At 31.4% G+C, this 22,079-nt stretch overlaps 3 protein-coding genes across 3 annotated transcripts in view; all 3 read left to right on the plus strand.

The window, feature by feature from the left end:
* Positions 1-20,955, plus strand: part of LOC125835748 (putative late blight resistance protein homolog R1A-3) — a 30,769-nt gene extending 9,814 nt beyond the window's left edge. Inside the window, exon 8 of the mRNA XM_049514845.1 lies at positions 20,848-20,955. Coding sequence (XP_049370802.1) covers positions 20,848-20,943 — 96 coding nt within the window. The 3' untranslated portion in view covers positions 20,944-20,955. The remainder of the gene's footprint in view (positions 1-20,847) is intronic.
* Positions 1-22,079, plus strand: part of LOC125835857 (exocyst complex component EXO70A1-like) — a 100,124-nt gene that overhangs the window by 60,831 nt on the left and 17,214 nt on the right. The gene's annotated exons all lie outside the window — the stretch shown is intronic.
* Positions 17,129-19,969, plus strand: LOC125835896 (putative late blight resistance protein homolog R1A-4). Its single transcript, XM_049514994.1, has 4 exons — positions 17,129-17,305; positions 17,389-18,722; positions 18,780-19,760; positions 19,870-19,969. Exons 1-4 carry the CDS (start codon positions 17,129-17,131, stop codon positions 19,967-19,969), a joined length of 2,592 nt encoding a protein of 863 aa, XP_049370951.1.

Consider the following 22,079-nt stretch of genomic DNA (forward strand, 5'->3'; position numbering starts at 1 on the left):
GTTGGAGCTGCAGCCATTAGATATCTGGAGAATGTCAGAGATAAGACATATGGATATTGATTGGCCACTATATATATCAAACCTTGTTGAAGCAGAACAAACTTTATTTCTGAATAACTTGCAAACACTTTATCTCTATAATTTTCCTTGTGTTGCGGAAATCATAAGAAGAACTCCCAATCTAAAAAAGCTAAAGATTTTATATAGATCTAAGCTTCCTGATTCTCTGAGTATTTTACAGGATCTGGAGACACTACACATAGAAATAGAAGAAAACATTGATCCGATGATTATCTCTAGAGATATTTCTCTTCCTAATCTCAAGAAGTTGAAATTAAGAGGTACTCGTATACCATGGGAAGTTGTGAATTTGCTGGCTAATTTACCCAATCTTGAGGTGCTCGAGGGGAAATATGCCTTTGCTGGAGCAGATTGGAAACTAAATGAAGATGTTGTGTTTCGCAAATTAAAATATCTACGTCTATATAGGTGCAGAGATCTGGAAAGGTGGGAATTAGCAGCTGGTAGTGATAATTTTCCGATGCTTGAGAAACTAACACTGTATGAATTGCCTAAACTGGAGGAGATTCCCGAGAGTATTGGAGAAATAATGACACTAAAATCAATCCGAATAGTTGATTGCAGCTCTGGTGTTAATACAAGTGCAAGGAAAATTCAAGAAGAGCAAGAAAGCTTGGGAAATTATGAGCTTCAACTGGAAATTGTTTTGGTATGTTAAAATTCCATCTTTGATTATTAGTCAATGTTGCGGAAGCAGAATATATAGAGAGTGATGAAATCACAACTACTATATATAAATGTAGCTAATAAATAGTAAATGAGACAACAATAAAAAGAACACCAGGAATTAACGAGGTTCGGCAAAAATTGGTTTTCTTTTGCCTACTCCTTGGACACAACCAACCAATATTTATTTCACTTCAAAAGAGTACAAGTGAAATACTACAAGAGAGAAAGAAGAACAAATGCCTTTGAAGATGAGAAGGCAAGTGAGAGGTGTGTTACAAATGAATTAGGAGCTACCTATTTATAGGAGTGAATTCTTCCTATTAATGTCATCCATGACATCACAATGTGTCAAAATGTCAAGATTTACCTTGTGAAACCATTTTATGGTTCACCTAAATTCCACCTACAAAAGGTGTTGTCTTGACTTTTGTACCAATGAAGAATTATCTTCCTAGCTACCAAATCTTCACATTAATTCATCTTTGAATCTTGTCAAATTTAACAGTCAATTCTTAATTAATATGTTCATGTGCTCTTCCTATTTGTTATTTCACCTGCTAAATAGGCTTATACTAATACATATCAAAGAAACATTTTCTTAGGCCAATAGCGAGCAACCCCAACTCAAAAGGGAGATATTTTGTTAGGTAAAAAACGATCCAAGGGTATATGTGCTGGCTGTGCTCTATTTTAGAGTAATTTTGATTCTTTTTTGAATTTACAATTGCACAGAGTTTTAGGGATTGATATTACTTTTTATGCTCATATGCAAAAGTTGGCTTTTTTTTATATACTAGTTTTACGGCACGTGCGTTGCACGTGTGTATCATATTATATAGTATATGATGTTTTAAAATAGAATTAATATGACTAAATTAAAGCTTTTTAGCAAATAACTATAAATTGAAAGACCAATGGTCAAATGCTTTTGAATGATTAATACAAATTGTTATAAAATTAATTATTTTTTAGACCAAAATGACCCGATTCCATTGAAACATTTCAAAATATAGTTAAAATTTAAATATGCTGAGAAACTGACATTTCTTTAGTACTGTTTTTTTTACTTTACTCAATTTTGTAAACAAACTTGACCAACAAAACAGAAAAATAATATCAATATAAAAAAGGTCACCAATAACTTTTCCTCTAAAGGTTATGACTATAAATGATGGACACCATTTAAGTATAATTTTTCTCTTAAATATTAATACTTCATTGTGCATGAAACTAATAACTATTACCATAAATAGTGCAATATTTTATCTTTATAGGTAATATATCTTTTTAAAATATTATTAGTCATTTAATATTTGAGTAAGACTATCATAGAGATGTAATTTTACCAAAAGTGTACTTTTATAGAAAATTTCAACACTGTTATAAGTAGAATATTATCGAGAAAAAAAATATAACATAAAATATTAGTTCTAAATTTTTTTGGTTGTGACAGGGTTAAATAGAGAATTGAGTGTATGTCAAATATTTCATATTAATATATGAACTACATCACCTGTAGTGAAAAATATTTTATCTCTTTAAGTTTCTACCATATATTCGTGGAATTGTAGTCCTATCTTTTTTTTTATGCAGCATACATTTCATATAGTTGTTGTCAAATGAGAGTATCTAGTATCTTATAGAAGTTCTATCACGATATAAAACATTAAATTTTTTCAATAAAAATATTAACTGATGAATAAAATTTAAACTATTTATTTATAGAATCTTTAAAAATATTAACTGATGAAAAAAATTTAAACTATTTATTTATAGAATCTTTAATTTGATTTAAGATCATTTTTGTGATCAACCACTATTTTCTTATCTATTTTTATGTAGGTTGCAAGGAGTGTATCTTGTGACATATCATATTCTTAGATCAAAATGAACACAAATAACATGAAATTCATACTTAAAAAAGGTCAACGCAATATAAATATAAAAAAGAATAAATATATGGAACAATTCATAGCCAATGAAGAAGGAAGACGAAAATATATGTTCATGATATGTTTATTCTAGTGTTCAATTTGATTGAAATCTCTTGCCACCAACACTTTACTTTCTCCAAAAAATATATTGAAAAATTGATAGCCATTGAAGAAGGAAGACAAAATATATGTTCATGCTATATTAACCTTAGTGTTCCAAAATGAGGAAGAAACTCCTTCGTCTGAGGTTAAAAGAATAATAAAAGGAAAAACAAAGAAGAAATATTTTACTCTAGTCATGTGCCTTTTTCGTATTTGTTTATTGTTATTGTCTCTCCCACAATTTGATCTATTTATTTAATTAAAAAAATAATCTACAATGTTTGTATTCGTCATTGTTCACTCATTATGTTAACATTAATTATTAACTTCTATCTCGAATTAAAATACAAAAGAAATGAAAATTCTTGTGCACTATATATAGAAGTTTTCTGTGTGAAGCAAAATTTATAGCTAATTGCACATTTCTTTGTTCTCTTCTTTTCTTCTTTAATAGAAATACAATACCTAAATTCCAATTCTAAGAGCTTTGGCGAAACATGTCAATGGATTGGGATGAATTATGTATGAAAATTTTAAATGATCTCAAATTGTTACAGAAAAGAGATCACCAAAAATTTATAAGGAGTGAATTGTTGTGATTTATGACCGAAGAAACATGAAGGTAGAAATTGTTGTGACTATTTGTAGGAAATTAGTATTTTTTTAAAAATAAAATATGTAGGTTAATTAAAAGGCTATCAATTATCTAAAATGATATAAATCATATTGAAGTATTTGTATGATGAAAATCGTAAGAGGAAAATATAATTGTAAATTGATGAATGATTTGTTACAATTTGTTCACCAACTCTTTCTTATGTGGTACTTCCAATTTCATTGAATTTTGAACTTAATAAACTGTTGCAAATAACACTTAATTATTTTAAGAAGAAGAAGAGTAGAAAGCCTTACAAAAATCGTAGTTTAAAAGTGAGAGGAAACCCCTCTATTTATAGCTAACAAATAGTACTATGAATAGGTACTTATTGTGCCTTATAAGAAAAGTCACAACCCTTCAAAAATGTCACTACTCATCGAAAAAGTCATAACCATTTGAAATAGTCACAACCCATCAGATAAGACACAACTATTTTGTACAGTTACAATCCTTTGAAAAATTCACAATCCTTAAGAAAAGTAACAACTCATTGAAAAAGTCACAATCTTTTAGTGTAAAAAAGGTATCTACTTTTAATATAATATATTAAATTAAATAAATAAAATAAATAGAGTATTTTTAATTGAGGGCATTCTAGTAATTCAACATTCATTTTTGGGAGTTCATGCTTTTAAAGTAGTATAGATATATTTACAATGTCATTCTTATGTTTCTTTTCCAATTCATTTTCTAAACTAAAAATAGCATAGTTCATCAATTTTGAACGTTTGAAATACTTGTTCGGAGGTGAAAATCCAAAGTCAATGATTATTTAGGAGTATTAAAATTCAGAATTTTCCTAATTATATAAATTCAAAATTTGTATATGTTTTTACCCTAGCTTGTATATAATTATCCTGTTGATACATTTGATTTGTATAAGTTCTGGAAATTTTTTTAATGTATAAATACAGGATATTGTAGGAAGAGGCTCCTCTCCAGTACACTAATCTCTCTAGTTGGTCCAGTGCATATTTAAATCTGTCAATTTTAAAATCTAATGGTTCATATTTATTTAAATAAAGTAGCCTTTAAACCATGGTAAAATATTATTAACCATGGTTATTACTATTTCTCTTTTTCTCTCTTCTCTCATCTCTTTCATTTTCACTTAATTCTGCAACAAACCTTTTCTCAATCAGCAAAGAATTTGCTTTGTTAACAACAAATCGCTTTTTCTTTTCATTATTTTCACACCGTGATAAAAGAAGACAAAATTCAAAGGATGAACTTGGGTTATAAAATTTAAAAAATCCAACCCATGAGACTACTTCTTTGAAGCTTGGTTCGGCCACAATGGTGATCCACAAAACTCTATCATCTTCTTCGTAACATCAATTTTTTCAATTTGGAGTTTCTGCAAAAGCCAACTAAAGGATCTGGAAAGGGCACGAAAAATGGGTAGAAATTTTTTTTCATATACTTTTTTTTTCTGGTGAAATTTTCCATTTAGTTTTTGGGTCTTCATTTCTTGTGGTATTATAACTGTAATCTTTAATTGAGGTTAATCACTCCATTTCAGTCTTTCTATTTTGAGACTCTCCCTAGTTGTTCATATGTAAATGTAAAAACATTAAAATTTTGATGTAATTTCAATTTTCAGTTGTTTGATTGCTTTGTTTTATGGAGAGTTTTGGAGGGGGAAGAAGTGTTTCTTTGCTGATTAAGAAAGGAATCAGAGGAGAGAGAATTACTAATAACCATGGTTAATGATCCATTAAAAATTAAATGGACACGATTCAACTATATGAAAATTACAGGAGGTAACTGGAGAGGAGCCTCTTCCGATATTGTGTATACTTACCATTGCTATGTTTCTTTTCTCTGGTTTGAATTCTCCTCATCACTTATCATACAGTACACCTTGAAGTTTTGTCCAAATTTTATTCTTTATTTCTGTTAATAATAACAATTTGTCTGATGTCTTTGTTTGCTACTTGTTTTTACTCTTTTGGTGTTGGACAAAAAAAGTTAGGGGAAGACTAATTGGAGCTCGCCAATAATAGGTGATTTTTTGCTAGGTAATTGCTACTCTTTAAAGACTGCCTTTTTGCATTTGTTTTTCATTTTTATATTACCTGCCTCTTAATTGTTATTGTCAAATGCTTTATGGAATATGCATGTTGTTGTTTTGCTCATCTATACTTCACTCAGTTTTGGGTTAAAATTATCCAGGTTGATTTGTATATGTATGCTGTTGTTTTGCTCACTGATTATTATATACTTTCCCAGGTTGATTTGATATGTCCTTTAACTTGGCCTCATATCACATATATGTCCTCCAACATTGGATCTGCACAAATAAACACTTAAATTTGTATAAAGTTGAACATATAAACACACATGCCCTACATGACCATTTGTGTCCTATGTGGTTATGAGGCCAATAGGATTTGAACACACAACCTTAAGAAACTTTCGCAACCCCTTAACCACTAGCCTAAACCTTCCACTACGTGACACCCTCGGCCAAGATTAGGTCCGCCCTTATAGTTGTATGTGGTATCCTACATGTATTATATCACGTAGGACTCATGTGTCTACTTGTTAAATTTTATACAAGTTAAAGTGTCTACTTGTGCACAACCAAAGTTTGAGGGTGTAAATGTAAAACGAGGTCATGTTAAAGGGCATATTTATGTATTATGCCTGATTAATTTCATACATTGAAGTGGAATATCAAATATTAATTATTATCCATCTCATGGATTCTATTTTTCTAAGATTTGAGGATTACATTTTTCATGTCTCATCTGCTATGTTTGATGGATGTCTCGGAATTTTAATTACTGTTGTGGCAGCCCAATATGGCGATGATCCCAGCAACACTACTGACATGTCGATTGAATATATAAATATTTGATGTGACTTAAGTTTTTATCGTTACTAATAGTTCATTATCATATAGTAATGTTTAGTTTTAAAGCTTGAAGGAGGGTCTAAAGGTGTCATCACTAATATCACGTCTTGTCACCAGATAACAAAGTAGATTTTGCTGCCCTCCCAACCCAACTTATTTCACTTCTTATGTAATGTATGTATGTATCTCAATCATCTTTTGAGTTTACTGTCTGTGTTTTACTCTGTACTTGCTCTGCTTTTGGCTTGATCTCAAGTGTGTTTTTCATTTAATCAAATCTATGTCTTCGAATATATATGTTCGTATTGTTTATTTCAACTGAATTTTGAGCTTTTTGCTTCTTTCGGAGCCATGGAAATTTCTAATTTTGACGCCCTTATTTTTTTTATGCCTAAAGCCACTGCTTTAGTGGGATTGTGCTCTTTACAGTGTCGTAGATATCCTCCTATATATACTTCACACTTATTTATTTACTTCACAATCACACTTTTACCATTAAACTATACCTGCTACAATTTGATTATATTATTATTTACAAATGCAACTCTTATCAAATAGGAGAAGATTATAAGGTCGTTAAAATGACTAAAATCATAACATAAAAACACATACATAGATATACATGTATAACTAAATATTCCACTTTGAACTTAAATTCATTTTCCCTCTTCTTCCGCAGGTACTTCTTCTTAAGCTCTCACTAAACATCGGAAAACAGACAAGATGCAGCACTACGTAAATAGTGCACGATGTAAATAATGCAGCCACAAACTATTGTCAACTATATATATAACATCTATGTATATATATACATATAACTTTTAAACGAAATGTGTGTGTGTGAGACCGTCTCTGTAGACTGAATATGCCTGCTAAGGGTAGTTGAGTCATTTAAGCTGATTCTTTTTTCTCATTGGTTCAGATTATTGCAGCTTTGTTTTTCTTGTAGCTGTAAAGGCATTTTTAAGCCATATTGCATTGCCCAGTGTGGGCTCCACTTATGTTGACTTACATGCCACCCTTTTTAACTATTGAAACTTATGGAGTAATATATATTTTACAATGTTATGCCTTCAACATTGAGATACAAGTATTAAACAATATTATTTAACCCCAATAAAATTATAATTTTTAAAAATTGAATTCAAAATCAAAGTTGTAGGCTTTTTAATATCAATTGTGGAGAGTCAACTATTGATATAGATGAAAAAAAAGGGTAAACATATATTTATTATTGATTAACATACATTTATTATCAATTAACGAACAATTCGCAAAATATGGATGTGAGGGAGTACAATAAATAAAAAGTATGAAAAAAATTACCAAAAAAAGAATACGAGTGTGTTGGTCTTTGTTTATTTTGAATAACTAGTATCTGGACACGTGTATTCCATGTTAATTTGTTCAAACTTTTTCATTGAGATGAAGGGAGTATATAATAGTTAAAACTATTGATTTTAAAAAATGCAAGCTTATTCTTACTAAAATAAAGAAATTAAAACACATCAATTCTCTCTTTACATATAAAGTAGAAACAACTGTTAAAAGTATAACAAGAATATTTGAATGCTAAAATTAAAATATTACATGTCGGAATTAATAATATATGTGTCTAAACTTTCATATACAATGATACATAAACATTGTGCATTATAATAAACTTGTGTTGAACTTTGTTTAGTGAAGTTGATGTTACTAGTTAATCGAACTCTAGACGCCAATAGCTCTAGGTACTTCCCATCCTCTCAAATTGTTGCTTTCTCTTCAAGAACAAAAAAGAAGATGAAATCTATATAGTATAATATAAAGCTAAATAAATTACTATATCATGATTATGTGTAGATTACTTTTCTTTCTAAAATATGATATTTTTAATTAAACAACAAAAGAATGTCACTACACCAAAACACAAATAATGATGTTTAAAATTTAAGGGAATCTCTCTTTTTTAATTTGGATGAACTTTATTTTCTAACAACTAAGTTTTAGGTGATGAAAGGTTAAATAAAATAAAATAAATATATAATTTATTTGGATTCGAAGACTATTAAATTATTTATTTTTTTTGAAAATTATAAAAGATTAGTTTGTAAATCTAATGAGATATATTTTAACCACGCGAAGCGCGGTCAAGTCGACTAGTTAATTAATAAATTAAAATTATGCAAGAGCCTATAAAAATGGTGAGTAAGAATTCAAGAATCCTTTCTTGCCTTTTTTTTTTATAGCTATTTTTCAATTTGCATTCCTTGAACCTTTCTTTCATTAGTCTACATTTAATTATTCAATGCAATCTTCCTATTCTCCAAACTATTTAGCAATGAATATCGCACACTTAAATTTGATTAATGGGTAAATCATTAAGGGCTACATTTAAATTGGAATTTTGAATATCTGTAGATTCAAAAATCTCATGTAAATTTAAATACAATTACTAATATTTCAATTAGATTAGGTATTTTATTTTAATTAAATATAGCAGAAAAATTGTAATCTAACTTTAAACACTCGTTTTATTTCTCTCCATTTGTATTCATGTGGATACATTCAGACTAATATTTTACTTTGAACAGAAACAACACAAAACAATCTATACAAAGATACATATTTCAAGGCATAATAAATGGCATTATTTTTTATTATGGATACATTCACCTCAGTTCTCAATCCATGAATTTTCGTAACATTTCATTTATTTGACTGGAAACATAATAAGTATCATTATATTCTAGTCGGAATATGAATGTCAAAGAGTACCCTCTTTTTTTGTGTGTGTGGATAATTTATTGATTTTATATTTATGTATATTAATTTTGAAGAGATGATATATTTTTGTTATTATTTAATTAGATTATATGTTGTATTTATTCCATTTTGATTAAGTTTAAGGGTAAAATTGTAATCTAACTTTGAAGATAGGTGCTTCACATTTTTAGTAATACTAGTTTTTGAGAACTTGCGTTGCACGTTTATCCCTTATAATTACTACAAGATTTCTATATACTTGAAAACAAAATTAAATTTCAAAATGGAAAATATATGTGTATTGCACGCTACTTAGTATAAATATTTGTAAATGATTTAAATACAATTACAATATGTATAAATAGTTATTCATAAAATTAAATAATCAAAAGAGAAGGGGTGTAACATCAAAATTAACTTTCGCAACCCCTTAACCACTAGTCTAAATCTTCCACTTATGTCAAAATGTTTCAATACTTATATATATATAAAATCAAAATTTGGCCTCTATATACAATTTAATTTTTCGATGAAAGGGTGTGGCTTGACACCCCTCAGCCAAGAGTGGATCCATCCTTATATGTGGTGTCCTACATGAATTGTATTATATTATAGCGTACATATAACCTTTAAACGAAATGTGTGTGTTGAGACTGTATGTATGCATTTAGCTCAAGCAAGCAGCATGCCAATATGCCTGCTTGCCTGCTGAGGGTTGTTGAGTCATTTGACCTGATTTCTTTTTTCTCATTGGTTCTATTATTGCAGCTTTGTTTTCCTTCTACTGTAAAGACATTTTTAGCCCATACTGCATTGCCCACTGAGGGCTCATATTTAATTCAAATAAAATTATAATTTTTAAAAATTATATTTATTGATTAACACATATTTATTGTCAGTTGCCGAACAATTCGCTTAATATGAACGTGAGGGAGTACAATAAATAAGAAGTATGAAAGAAATTTACCAATAAAAGAAGGAATACGAGTGTGTTGGCCTTTGTTTATTTTGAATAATAATTTGAAAAACGGCTTCAAATTGAGAGTTACACAGTTCTCTCAGTTTAAAAGCTCTCACATTTACAAAGATATCTTTTTCTTTCTTGATAATTTCTGCTTGTGTCTTGATTAGCTTAAATGCATCTCGATTAATTAATTGTAGTTGTCAAAGAAGACAAAACAGATGAATAATCCTTCTTAGGCTGATTAATAGTAGTAGTGTAAATAAACCATTGTGTCATCATTTGTCAACAAACTCATTAATTGTTTAATTAAAGATAATGACAAAAGTTTAATGCGGTACACCTTGTTTCACAATTATAAAAATAGAAATGAAATACCCCATTGAGCATCTCATTTGATTGTGTTCTCATCCATCATCTCTTTTAATTATTATAAACAAATGGTGTCCCCATTTAGAAAAAAAAAAAATCATTTGGACAAAACCTCTTAGCCCATTTAGAAAAATTGATGATATACGTAATATCTATGAGAATTTGATTGGTTGAAGTTGGGATAGGTAAAGTTTCTAACTAAAATTTGTATATATGTGTCATATTAAGATGTATGGTAATTCAAAGGACATTTTTGTTCTTTAATGTTAAAGAATATTTCAGTTTTTGAAGAATATAATTTATTACCTTTTGTTGTTACGAAACACTTCATCTACCAAACTTCATTTTAGAATGAAAACAAATTAAATATTCCGTGAATTAATTCTATCTAGAAATATAATGGATCAATACCATATATTTATTATTTAAAAATTATTAATTAGTTTATTAACAATATTTAAATTTAGTGAAGGGGTAAAATCGTAATCTAACTTTGAAGTTAAATCTTCCCACTTATAATAATATATATGATGATATGACTAGTTTCTGGACACGTGCGTTGTGTCTCATTCAATATGTTATAAATTTGTTAGGACGATTAAAATTCAATGAAAATATGTGTGTAATGAGTACTAAAATACAACAATCTCAAATAAATGTTATGATAATAATTATATAAAATTAAATTAAAAAAGACTAATAGAGAAATATAAAAAAAATAAACATGTAACAAAAAAATAACATACGCATCCTTCTTAAGACTTTAATCATAACATTATATAAATGAAAAAAGAGATACAAAATCGGAACATAATTTTTCAAGTTTTTGTCGACACCTTTTCTCATATCCAATCAAAATTCAAAAGTTTTCTCTATCGAGTCAAACTAAAGCATGAATCAAATAGAAAAATCACTTTATTTTAAAGTGATATATAATCAGACTAAGGTAGATATATCATATACTTTAGATGTTGATGGCTTCACTACTTTAACTATGAAATGAAAAAAGGATAATTTTGTCACGACCCGAGCCTACACCCTGGACGTGGCCGGCACTCGAAGACCATTGCTGGTCCCCAAGCGAACCCTCATCCTGGCTGACTACAAGCGGAAAACTTATTCAAGCATACAAAGCTTAAAAACTGAAATAAAAGTTCATAAAACTTAAATACAAACTTTAAGTCCAAAGAAAACTCTGTATAATAAAATATATACAACTCGCCATAAAAAGGAAACTTTAGTCTTTAAAACATTTAATAAAATAAATGATACAGACTTCTCAACTATACTGACTATCTATGAAGCCTCTAACTGATAAAGATGGAAGTCGAGACAAGACCCACGACATCTTAACAACTGATATAACTGAAAGGTAAATGAAATCCTCCGAAAGCAAGGAGGCTCACCATAGCTAACTCGAACTCTCAGATGTATCAACGAAGCTCCTGTTGATGATCCTGAATACATGTGTCTGCATCATGAAAAGATGAAGGCCAAATAGCTCAGTACATGGAATGTACGAGCATGTAAGAGGAATTCTAAAACATAAACATAAGCTTGAAACTTGATAGAAATGAAACATACTTACCTCTTCTCAAACTTACTCAACTCAAGGAATACTCAAGGGTACTCAAAACTACTCAAACTTACTCAACTCAGAAGTACTCAAGGATAAGATACTCAACTCCGAGATTAGATACTCAACTCAAGGATATAATATTCGACTCAAAGATATGATATTCGACTCTGGATACTCAACTTTGAATACTCAACTAAATATGACTGAACTCATTTCAATATAAAGCAATTTAAAACAAGTGCAATATAAAGAAATAAACTGTTTAAAAACATGCTGTCAAATCTGTGTGTATGCAAGGATACAACATAACTCTGAAATGTATATAAAAATACAATAAACTGATGTATATAAAAATACAATAACTTTTGTGGGAGTTTCTCTAACCGACAACCATCACATAAGAGCTATAGTGATGATACAGCGATCTACCTCACGCTGCCAGCGCATCCTATACCCGGCCAAAGGTATAGAACCTGAACTGCCTAATGGATCCACTAGTCTATTTTGAAAAAGGTTCATCTAAAAAGTATGACCCTTTTCTACCCATGGTGGCTACATGGTTTATGGAGGCTGTGAGTTGTCTGAACTCTCCCCCATATCGGTGCTCAATACTACTCCAAAAAATATACTAGCTCTTATGTTTTAAAAACATACTTCTTTCTGCTGATTTGAGATAATTGCTCAAAAACTTAGCTCAAAGGCTATCTTGGAAATCTCAGTTTCCCTACTTGCTTCATTTAGAAAGCTATTACTCTTTTCTGAAAACTAGCCCGAAGGCCCTTTGGAAATCTCAGTTTCCGTTCTTATTTAAATGTGAAAACATTTATAAACTCTTTGGGAATACTTAGTCCCAATATACTTTTGAAGAAAAGGACTTCAAACTTTACTCTTCACTCTTTACTGAACTCAAAACTTAAGTCTTAAAACAAAGGTAAAACATTTGTAAAAGACTTCTTAAAATGTGGTTCGTGTCGAATGATGGACATGAACGACTCAATGCAAGGTTTTCAATAACCACAGATAGAACTCAAATACTTGGAACTCAAGAACTTCAATAATACTACTCATTTCAAGAATGCTCAACTCAGAGGGTTCATGCGGAATTATGACCATGAACGACTCATATCAAGGACTCAAAGATACTTCTCTTTTCAAGACTGCTCGACTTATAGGATTCATGCGGAATTATGGGCATGAACAATTCAACTCAAAGACTTTATGGGTAACATGTAATAGTCCCATGCTTAGAAATATAATCTCAAAGGGTATTAGGAACTCAATACTCAAGACTTAGAACTTAAAGATACTACCCCTCTCAAAGATACTCAACTTCTGGAGTTCATGCGGAATTTATGGGCATGAACGACTTGACTCGTAGGTCTACATAACATTATGAAACTCATGTATTTGACTCTTCTCATTCTCTGACTTACTTCCTCAAAACTTAGTTCAAATCGATAGTTGATCTCAAAGGATTCACAATTGAACTCAAAGGCTTTCTTGAACTCTACTCTTAACTCTCTCTTGAATTTGAATTATGAATTCAAGAGTTATGATTCATGATATGAAGGATCTCAATAACAATATAGATATTCGATAATTAGGAATAGAACTTTTAAAACAAACATGAATTCAAGAACTCAAAATCAACTTATCTCAAGAATACTCAAATCTAGGGAAAGTATCCTATATTACTCTTTTTCTGATTTGAAAGTAGATGTAGGGCGTGAGGATGAACTAGTCCAACACTATGATAGCCTTACATACCTAGAAGAACAAGATTCTTGAAGAATCTTGAAGAATCTTTAAGAATCTTGAAGAATCTTGAAGAAGAACTTGATTAGAAGCCTTGAAACCCTAGCTTGAAGGTAAACAATCATGAAGACCTTTCTTGAGATTCTCGAGTTAGTTTCTTAAAATCTCTATAGCCAAAAATTATGATTTTCATGAGGGAAGATGAAAATTTGATTGTTTTAAGCTTTTTAATTAGTCAAGAAACTCGTTGATGGCTTTCTTGGAGGTAAAAAGACCAAAAACGATTATTTTCAATATATTCCCGTCGGCTAATACGTAACAGCACTGTATAGGTTACTAAAATAGTCATAGCGTTTTACTCAGATATTGGATTGACGTGAAACTGGTGGGGTTGGAAAGTAGATTCAATTACCTTTAATTGGATAGGTTATGGCTCACGTAACTCTTAATATTCTAAGAGATATGGTCGTTTAAAGTTGAACTAAGCAGAATCTTCCTTCAAAACTTAATGAAACTTCAAGAACACTTATCAAGAACTCTAATCTTTAAATTTCAAGAACGAAATTACGCTGAATAAATCATGATTGGCATGTGGGTGAAAGAACCCAACACTATGGAAGCTTACATACCTCTTAAGGATCAAACCCATGGCGAAAATCCGCTACAACACGCAAGAATCTTGACGAACGCTTGATCCTCTCCTCTTTTCTCCTCTTCTCTCTTCTTTTCTCTTCTTGAACTCTCAACTAAAACCCTAGGCTAATTTTAGGATTATAAAACTGAACCTAATAGGATTAGACCCTTAAAATATTACTAAAATCGAATTAAATCTGGTTGGGTAAGGAAAAGACCAAAATACCCCTCTTTATTTTCGGCTAACTTTCCTTAACTGGACAGCCTATCTTCAAAAGGTCATATCTTACTCATCCGACCTCGAAACTTAGCAAACTCAGCGGCGTTGGAAATATAATTCAAAGATGTTTCCTACGGTAACTGGTAGAACGCCTAAATCATCCTGAGCTAGGAGTTATGGTCGTTTGAAGTCAACCCAAAACTCATACTTAGCTTAACTTGTAAAATTTCAGATTTTGCTATTTCCAATTTAATTCTTTTTGAAACTCAAGGTGCTACATCTAGTGACCTTAACACTTAAGAAATTTTAAATTCCTTGGTAAAATCTCACTCACTACGAAGAACAGTTCGAGTGTTAGTTCGAAAATTTTCTGGGGTGTTACAAATTTTGGATGTGAGTTTCATGAAACAAAAAAGATGAATTTATATAGATAAAAATAGAGGAATACCAAAAGACATCTTAAAGTTTTAAATTAAATACTATTTGAAAGTTTCAAAGGGCCAAAATAGATACTCCCTCTGTCCGTAATTACTTGTCCACTTTTGAATTGACACACCTATTAAGAAAATAATTATTGACAGAGTGACTTTACCATTTTACCCCTATTAATTATGAAGTGTATGAATTAAAAAGTTGTTTTCAAAAAGTTCTATCTTTTTCAAACAGATGAATAATCCTTCTTAGGCTGATTAATAGTAGTAGTGTAAATAAACCATTGTGTCATCATTTGTCAACAAACCCATCAATTGTTTAATTAAAGATTATGACAAAAGTTTAGTGCGCTATACCTTGTTTCACAATTATAAAAATAGAAAAAAAATACCCCATTGAGCAACTCATTTGATTGCGTTGTCATCCATCATCTCTTTTAATTACTCATATAAACAAATGGTGTCCCCCATTTAGAAAATAAATAAATTCATTTGGACAAAACCTCTTTGCCTAATAATAACAAAGCAGAGACATTAAATCTGCAAATTGCAATAATTGTTATCTTCTCTATTGACTCTTTCTGCCCTGCAAGAGAAATGGCTTATGCTGCTATTTCTTCACTTATGTATAATTGTAATTTGTATAATAAAATATGTATTTGTATAATTATAAATGTATAGAACGAAAATATATGTATTTGTATTTGTATATATACACTTTTCTCTCGCTTTATACAAACACATGCACATTTTATATATTTTATACCGAAATGTATAAAATGACTAATTGTATACCGAATCAGATGGCAAAAAAGGGGATGTTTGATGCAAATTATAATTACAATAAACTATGACTATAACATTTAATTTGAATTAATAGTTTGTTATTTCATACAATTTCCCCCTCTTAAAATAGCTTGAAGCTCATATTTGTTGGGTTTTAAAGGTGTGGACAGGAAATGAAGGGTTGTGACTCTCCTGAAGAGTTGTGACTATGCCGAAGGGTTGTGAACTTTATGAAAGGTTGTGTTCTTTCTAAAGGATTGTGACCATTTGAAAGGTTATGCCTTTTCCAAAGTGTTGTGACCTTTCTGAAAGGTTGTCTTCTTTCCAAAGGGTTGTGACCTTTACCCTTTGTTGGCTATAAATAGAGAGGTTTTCTCTCATTTTTCTGTATCGAATTCTTCCCTTCTTTTGCATACATTTCTTACAAAACAAAATCGATCGATCGTGTTTGTGTGTGTGATTCGTTGCTGTCATTTTGAGTTCGTTGAAATTATCGACGTTTGAGGTACAACTACCTCTTTAATGGTTAATCCGTTTTATCTTGGGAAAAATTAATCTGCAACCTCAGGTACTTGAGGGGATTAAATTTCTTAAGGACACACAGTGGGTTCTGTGGACTCGGATAGTTCTTTGTGTTTTTCTTTTCATCTTTTATTATTTCTGGTTTGCTAATCTGAATACAGGAGATAACAATATTTACCCGATATGAGTGATCCAAGTCATTAAATATGAGTAAAATGGACTTATTTCAGTAATATGGGCTGAAATTGCCACCCCTAATTAACGTATATTTATTGTCAGTTGACGAACAATTCGCTTAATATGAACCGAAGGAGTACAATAAATAAGAAGTATGAAAAAAAATTACCAATAAAAGAAGGAATACGAGTGTGTTGGCCTTTGTTTATTTTGAATAATAATTTGAAAAATAGCTTCAAATTGAGAGTTACACAGTTCTCTCAGTTAAAAGCTCTCACATTTGCAAAGGTATCTCTTTGTTTCTTGATAATTTCTGCTTGTGTCTTGATTAGCTTAAATACATCTCGATTAATTAATTGCAGTTGTCAAAGAAGACAAAACAGATGAATAATCCTTCTTAGGCTGATTAAACCATTGTGTCATCATTTGTCAACAAACCCATCAATTGTTTAATTAAAGATAATGACAAAAGTTTAGTCCTTGTTTCACAATTATAAACAAATGGTGTCCCACATTTGGAAAAAAATATAATCATTTGGACAAAACCTCTTAGCCTAATAATAACAAAGCAGAGACATTAAATCTGCAAATTGCAATAATTGTTATCCTCTCTATTGACTCTTTCTGCCCTGCAAGAGAAATGGCTTATGCTGCTATTTCTTCACTTATGTATACATTGAACCAACTCTTGAAACCTAATCAATCTTTCGTTTTTCTAAGTTCTACACAACAACATGTCGAATCTCTCTATCAAAATCTCTCTGCTCTGCAAGATTTCCTTGATGATACTACCACAAAGGATATTGAAACTCTTAAGGTATATATGTAATTCATTAAATCTTACTGATGTTATATATATTCTTTTTAATAATAATTAATTTATCTATTTTCAATTTCAAGGTTATAGAAAAGAGGATCAGAAATGTAGTTTACAAAGCAGAAGATAGAATTGATTCAAGTCTAAGAAGCATAATTTTAGCAGATCGCGAGGACAAGCGGCAAAAGGCTTGTACATCCTTTTATGAAGAATTGTTGAAAGTGGAACAACAAGTTTATTTTCTCAACAAAGAGGTGATGTTGATCGAGTTTAACAACCATGGAAGCAAATCTGCAGAATTAGCAAGAATTTCCTCCTCACTAGAAAAAAGTACAATCGAGGAAAATACTATTGTTGGGATGGAGGATGACTTCAACATCATACTTGATCGCGTTACTACCCAAACAGACGAGTTAACTGTCATACCAATTTTTGGTATGGGCGGTATAGGTAAGACAACTCTTGCCAGAAAAGTTTATGATGATTCATACATTCGTTCTCGATTTGATAAACAAGCATGGGTCACTATCTCTCAAGAATACAATGAGAGACAAATGCTTCTTGAACTTGTCTCTTCAATTACTGGAAGCAAGCAAGAAACAAGCGATGATGAACTAATGGAGATTGTGTATAGAGGTCTTAAGGGTAGGAGATTTCTAATTGTCATAGATGATATTTGGAGTACAAAGGCTTGGGACCAAATGCAAAGAACATTTCCAAATGATGACAATAGAAGCCGAATTCTATTAACCACTCGGCTCAAGTATGTTGCTGATTATGTCAGTTGTCCTGATTTTCCGCCTCATAGTAAGTCTTTTCTAAGTCTAGAAGATAGTTGGAATCTATTCACCGAAAAATTATTCAAAAAAGATCACTGTCCTCCTCTCTTAGAAAAAACCGGGAAGCATATTGTAAAACAATGTCGAGGATTACCCCTCTCGGTTGTTGTTGTTGCTGGACTTCTTGGAAAAATGGACCCAACACATGATAATTGGAAGAAGGTTGAGGAAAATTTGAACTCATTCTTTGGTACGGTATCCGAACAATGCCAATCAATTCTTTCTTTGAGCTACAGTTACTTGCCCCAATATTTGAGGGCTTGCTTTCTCTACATTGGAGGTTTTCCTGAAGATATGGAGATTGGTGTTTCCAAGTTGATTAGGTTATGGATTGCTGAGCAATTCGTAAATTCAAGAAGCAATAAAAGGTTAGAAGTGGTGGGAGAGGAGTATCTAGAAGAGTTAATTGATAGAAGTCTAATTTTGGCTGATAGATTAACGGCTAGGGGAAGGAGGAGAAGTTGCAAAATTCATGATCTTCTTCGCCAACTATGCCTAAGAGAAGCTCATAGTGAAAATGTTGTGCATACCATGAATTGGAAGGTCCCCATATCTTTAGAAGCCTTATTTGATCAACGGCGAGTGATCCTTCTATCTAAGCTTCAAGGGACCCAAGTTTTTCCTACAATGAATAGAAGTGCTATAACCCGCACCTTTATTTCTATGGAGTCTTTTAGTACATGTTTTCCAAAAGGGATTTACTCCATTGTTTCACAGTTGAAGTTGCTTAAGGTGCTTGATGTATTATCAATTGAATGCGATTTCTCTTGGGTAATACCTCAACTTGTACATTTGAGATATGTTGCTGCAACTATTATGGAAGATGTTTCACTAGTCAATTTGAGAAATCTACAGACCATAATTCTTGAAGGTTATTATGGCAGTACAGAGTTGAGGCAACCACTTGATATCTGGACGTTGTCAGAGATAAGATATGTGGATATTCGAGGGACACTATATATATCTAATCCTCTTGTGGCAGAAAATAATAGTATTGGAAAACAAGCTTTGTTTCTCAATAACTTGCAAACACTTTGTCTCAATAACTCTCCTTTTGTTGCAGAAATCATAAGAAGAACTCCCAATCTAAAAAGGCTAAAGATTTTAGTTCATTGTCGTACCATTCTTGATTCTGTCAATCTTCTAGAGAAACTGGAGACACTATACCTAGAAGGAGAGGTGATTTTCTCTGGGAATATTTTGCCTTCTAATCTCAAGAAGTTGTCATTAGCATATACTTGGATAGCATGGGAAGATATGAATTTGCTGGCTAATTTGCCCAATCTTGAGGTGTTCATAGGGTATTCTGCATTTCATGGAACAGATTGGAAACTAAATGAAGATGTTGTGTTTCGCAAATTAAAATATCTACAACTGTGTGAGTGCCTAAATCTGCAAAGGTGGGAAGCAGGTAGTGATAATTTTCCGATGCTTGAGAAACTATTACTGCGTATGTTGGTTGAACTCGAAGAGATTCCCCCGAGTGTTGGAGAAATAATGACACTAAAGTTGATCCAAATAGACCGATGCAGCTCTGGTGTAGAGATCAGTGCAAATAAAATTCAAGAAGAGCAACAAAGCTGGGGAAATTATGAGCTTCACGTTGAAATTATTGAGTATGTTAAAATTCCATCATTGATTATTAGCCAATTCTTATTAATATGTTCGTATCGATCTTTGTTGAGTTAATTTTCCCTGATGAGTTGCTTGGTTCCTTTTGTTCAGCAATCAATCAACATTGAAACAACTATTAGAACTATTTGAAAATGAAAGTCTTAACTCCGAAGAAATATGCCAAATTGCTGACGATATCCGTTCAATTTAGGCAAAATTCATATACTGCCTGCATACAGATCTTTCATCAAGCGCTTCGGGTATGATATTTATTATGTTTGTATTTCTCTTTTAGCAAAAACTTCATATATTTATACAAGTTTCAGTGTCTACTTGTGTACACCGAAAGTTGGAGGGCATAATTATGAAAAGAGGTTAAGTTAAAGTGCATATTTATGTATTATGCTGAAAATTAATCACTCCAACTTTCAGTATGACATCTAGGCACCTCAACTCATCTCCATTGTGTCAGTTGAACACTCCAACTTACAAAATTATCAACTACGCAATACCAAAGTTTTGTGTCACGTTCACGCAGTTAAGTGTCCACACAACACAATGGGTACTAGTTGGAGGGTTTAGTTGTCAATTAAGACCTAGTTGAGTTATCTAAATGTGCACTCTCCAAGTTACGTTTATTTACTTGTCAGCTGACACCAAGTTTGAGTGTTTGTTTATGCATGTATTATGTCAATATAACATTGGTTCAAACTTCATATTAATAAGTCAGTTTGTCTCGTAAATGTTTTTCTTGTGTGATTACTTCTATTCTTATTCTGATAAGTTAATGTATTTTCATGGAATAGGCCCATGGTCTAGAGCGGTAAGATCCCCCGAAAGTGTATCAGGTACTTAGCTGAAGATCTTGAACGCATGCTTGGTGAATTTTTCGAGGGTAAGACGTTGAATGAGCCAAAACGATGAACCTCTGACTAAAAAAGCTACCTGCATTCTGCACTATTTCTCTGCTGATACACGACATAGTTCTTTTGCCAACATTGATGGCTTTGGTTAGAGGTGGAGGTGTTTCACCAACTGAGCAAGCCTCAGTCGGATAAGAACCATTTATGGAATAGGGAGACAGTAAAGGTACCACTTGTTGGGCGCGTGATGGAGGTATCTCGTAGAGCTTCGATGCTTTTCACACATCCTCTAATGGGGTTTGGAAAAGATCCCTCCATGTAAATTGCAGTGCACTGTTTATAAGTGTTTGAGGATGTAATTTTTTTTTCACTCTGATTAAATATGTCGAAGTAAAGTTACTTATTGATCCTCCATTTATAGAGTGATAGATTCATCTCGTCAAATGTCAAGAATTGAATGGCAAGGCACAATTCTTACGAGTTCTTCTCACGATTTTTGTGCAGTTGAAGCATGCAGACAATGCAAACACACTTTGCACTATCTTTTTATTAATATGAAGAAATTAATATATATAAAGGTATATGTATTAGTAAAGTTGGTTATGCTTAGATTATTGCTTATTCATTATTTAGATTAATATATTCAAGACAATTTTGTCTTTAATCATGCATGTTTATTCATGTACTAGTTTTTGGACACGTGTGTCCATGTAAATTTTTATTACGATTATAATTCTATGAAAACGGGCATGTATTAAGCATAAAACACAATAATTTCAAATAAATCTTTAAGATACGACTATCAAAATTTCATATAAATTTTAAATTAAAGAAGTCTAATAGAGAGAAAGCACACACAAAAAGAAAAAAAAATACAACATACACATTCTTTAATCATAACAATATAGATGGAAAAAGAAATATAGAAACAATACATAATTTTTTGAGTTTTTGTAGACACCTTCTGTAACGTCCGGCAATGTGAAAATAATTGAAGAGGCTTAGAATTGGAAATTTTCATTTTTGGAAAGGATTTGAAAATCTGGAAAATTTTTTGGCTAAGTATGGAAAAGGTGAGTTTTTGGCCAACTTTGATCAGTCGTCACTTCTAGCTCATGATGAGTTAGAAGTATTTCCAGTTATGGTTGCATAGCCCTTGGAGCGATCTTTCCAACGCCGCCGAGTTTGCTCGATTCCGAGTTTGTATGAGTGAGATATGCCCTCTGAAAGTTGGACAGTTGACAAGGAATTCCGTCCGAGAATTTTTAAGGGCATTTTGGTCTTTTCCCTAGCTATTTCTTTTGAAGATATATTGTTGTGTTAGGCTGATATTTGGATAATTTTTCCATTGTAAGAGAGTGAAGGCTAGGGCTTGAGAGTGAAGAAGAGAGGAAGAAGAGAAGAAGGAGAAGAAGAAGGGAATAAAGAGGAAGATCAAGCAAGTTCCGTCAAGAATCA

The sequence above is a fragment of the Solanum verrucosum genome, unplaced genomic scaffold, assembly GCF_900185275.1.
Source record: "Solanum verrucosum unplaced genomic scaffold, falcon-dt-bn FXZP01000128.1, whole genome shotgun sequence".
Lineage (NCBI taxonomy): Eukaryota > Viridiplantae > Streptophyta > Magnoliopsida > Solanales > Solanaceae > Solanum > Solanum verrucosum.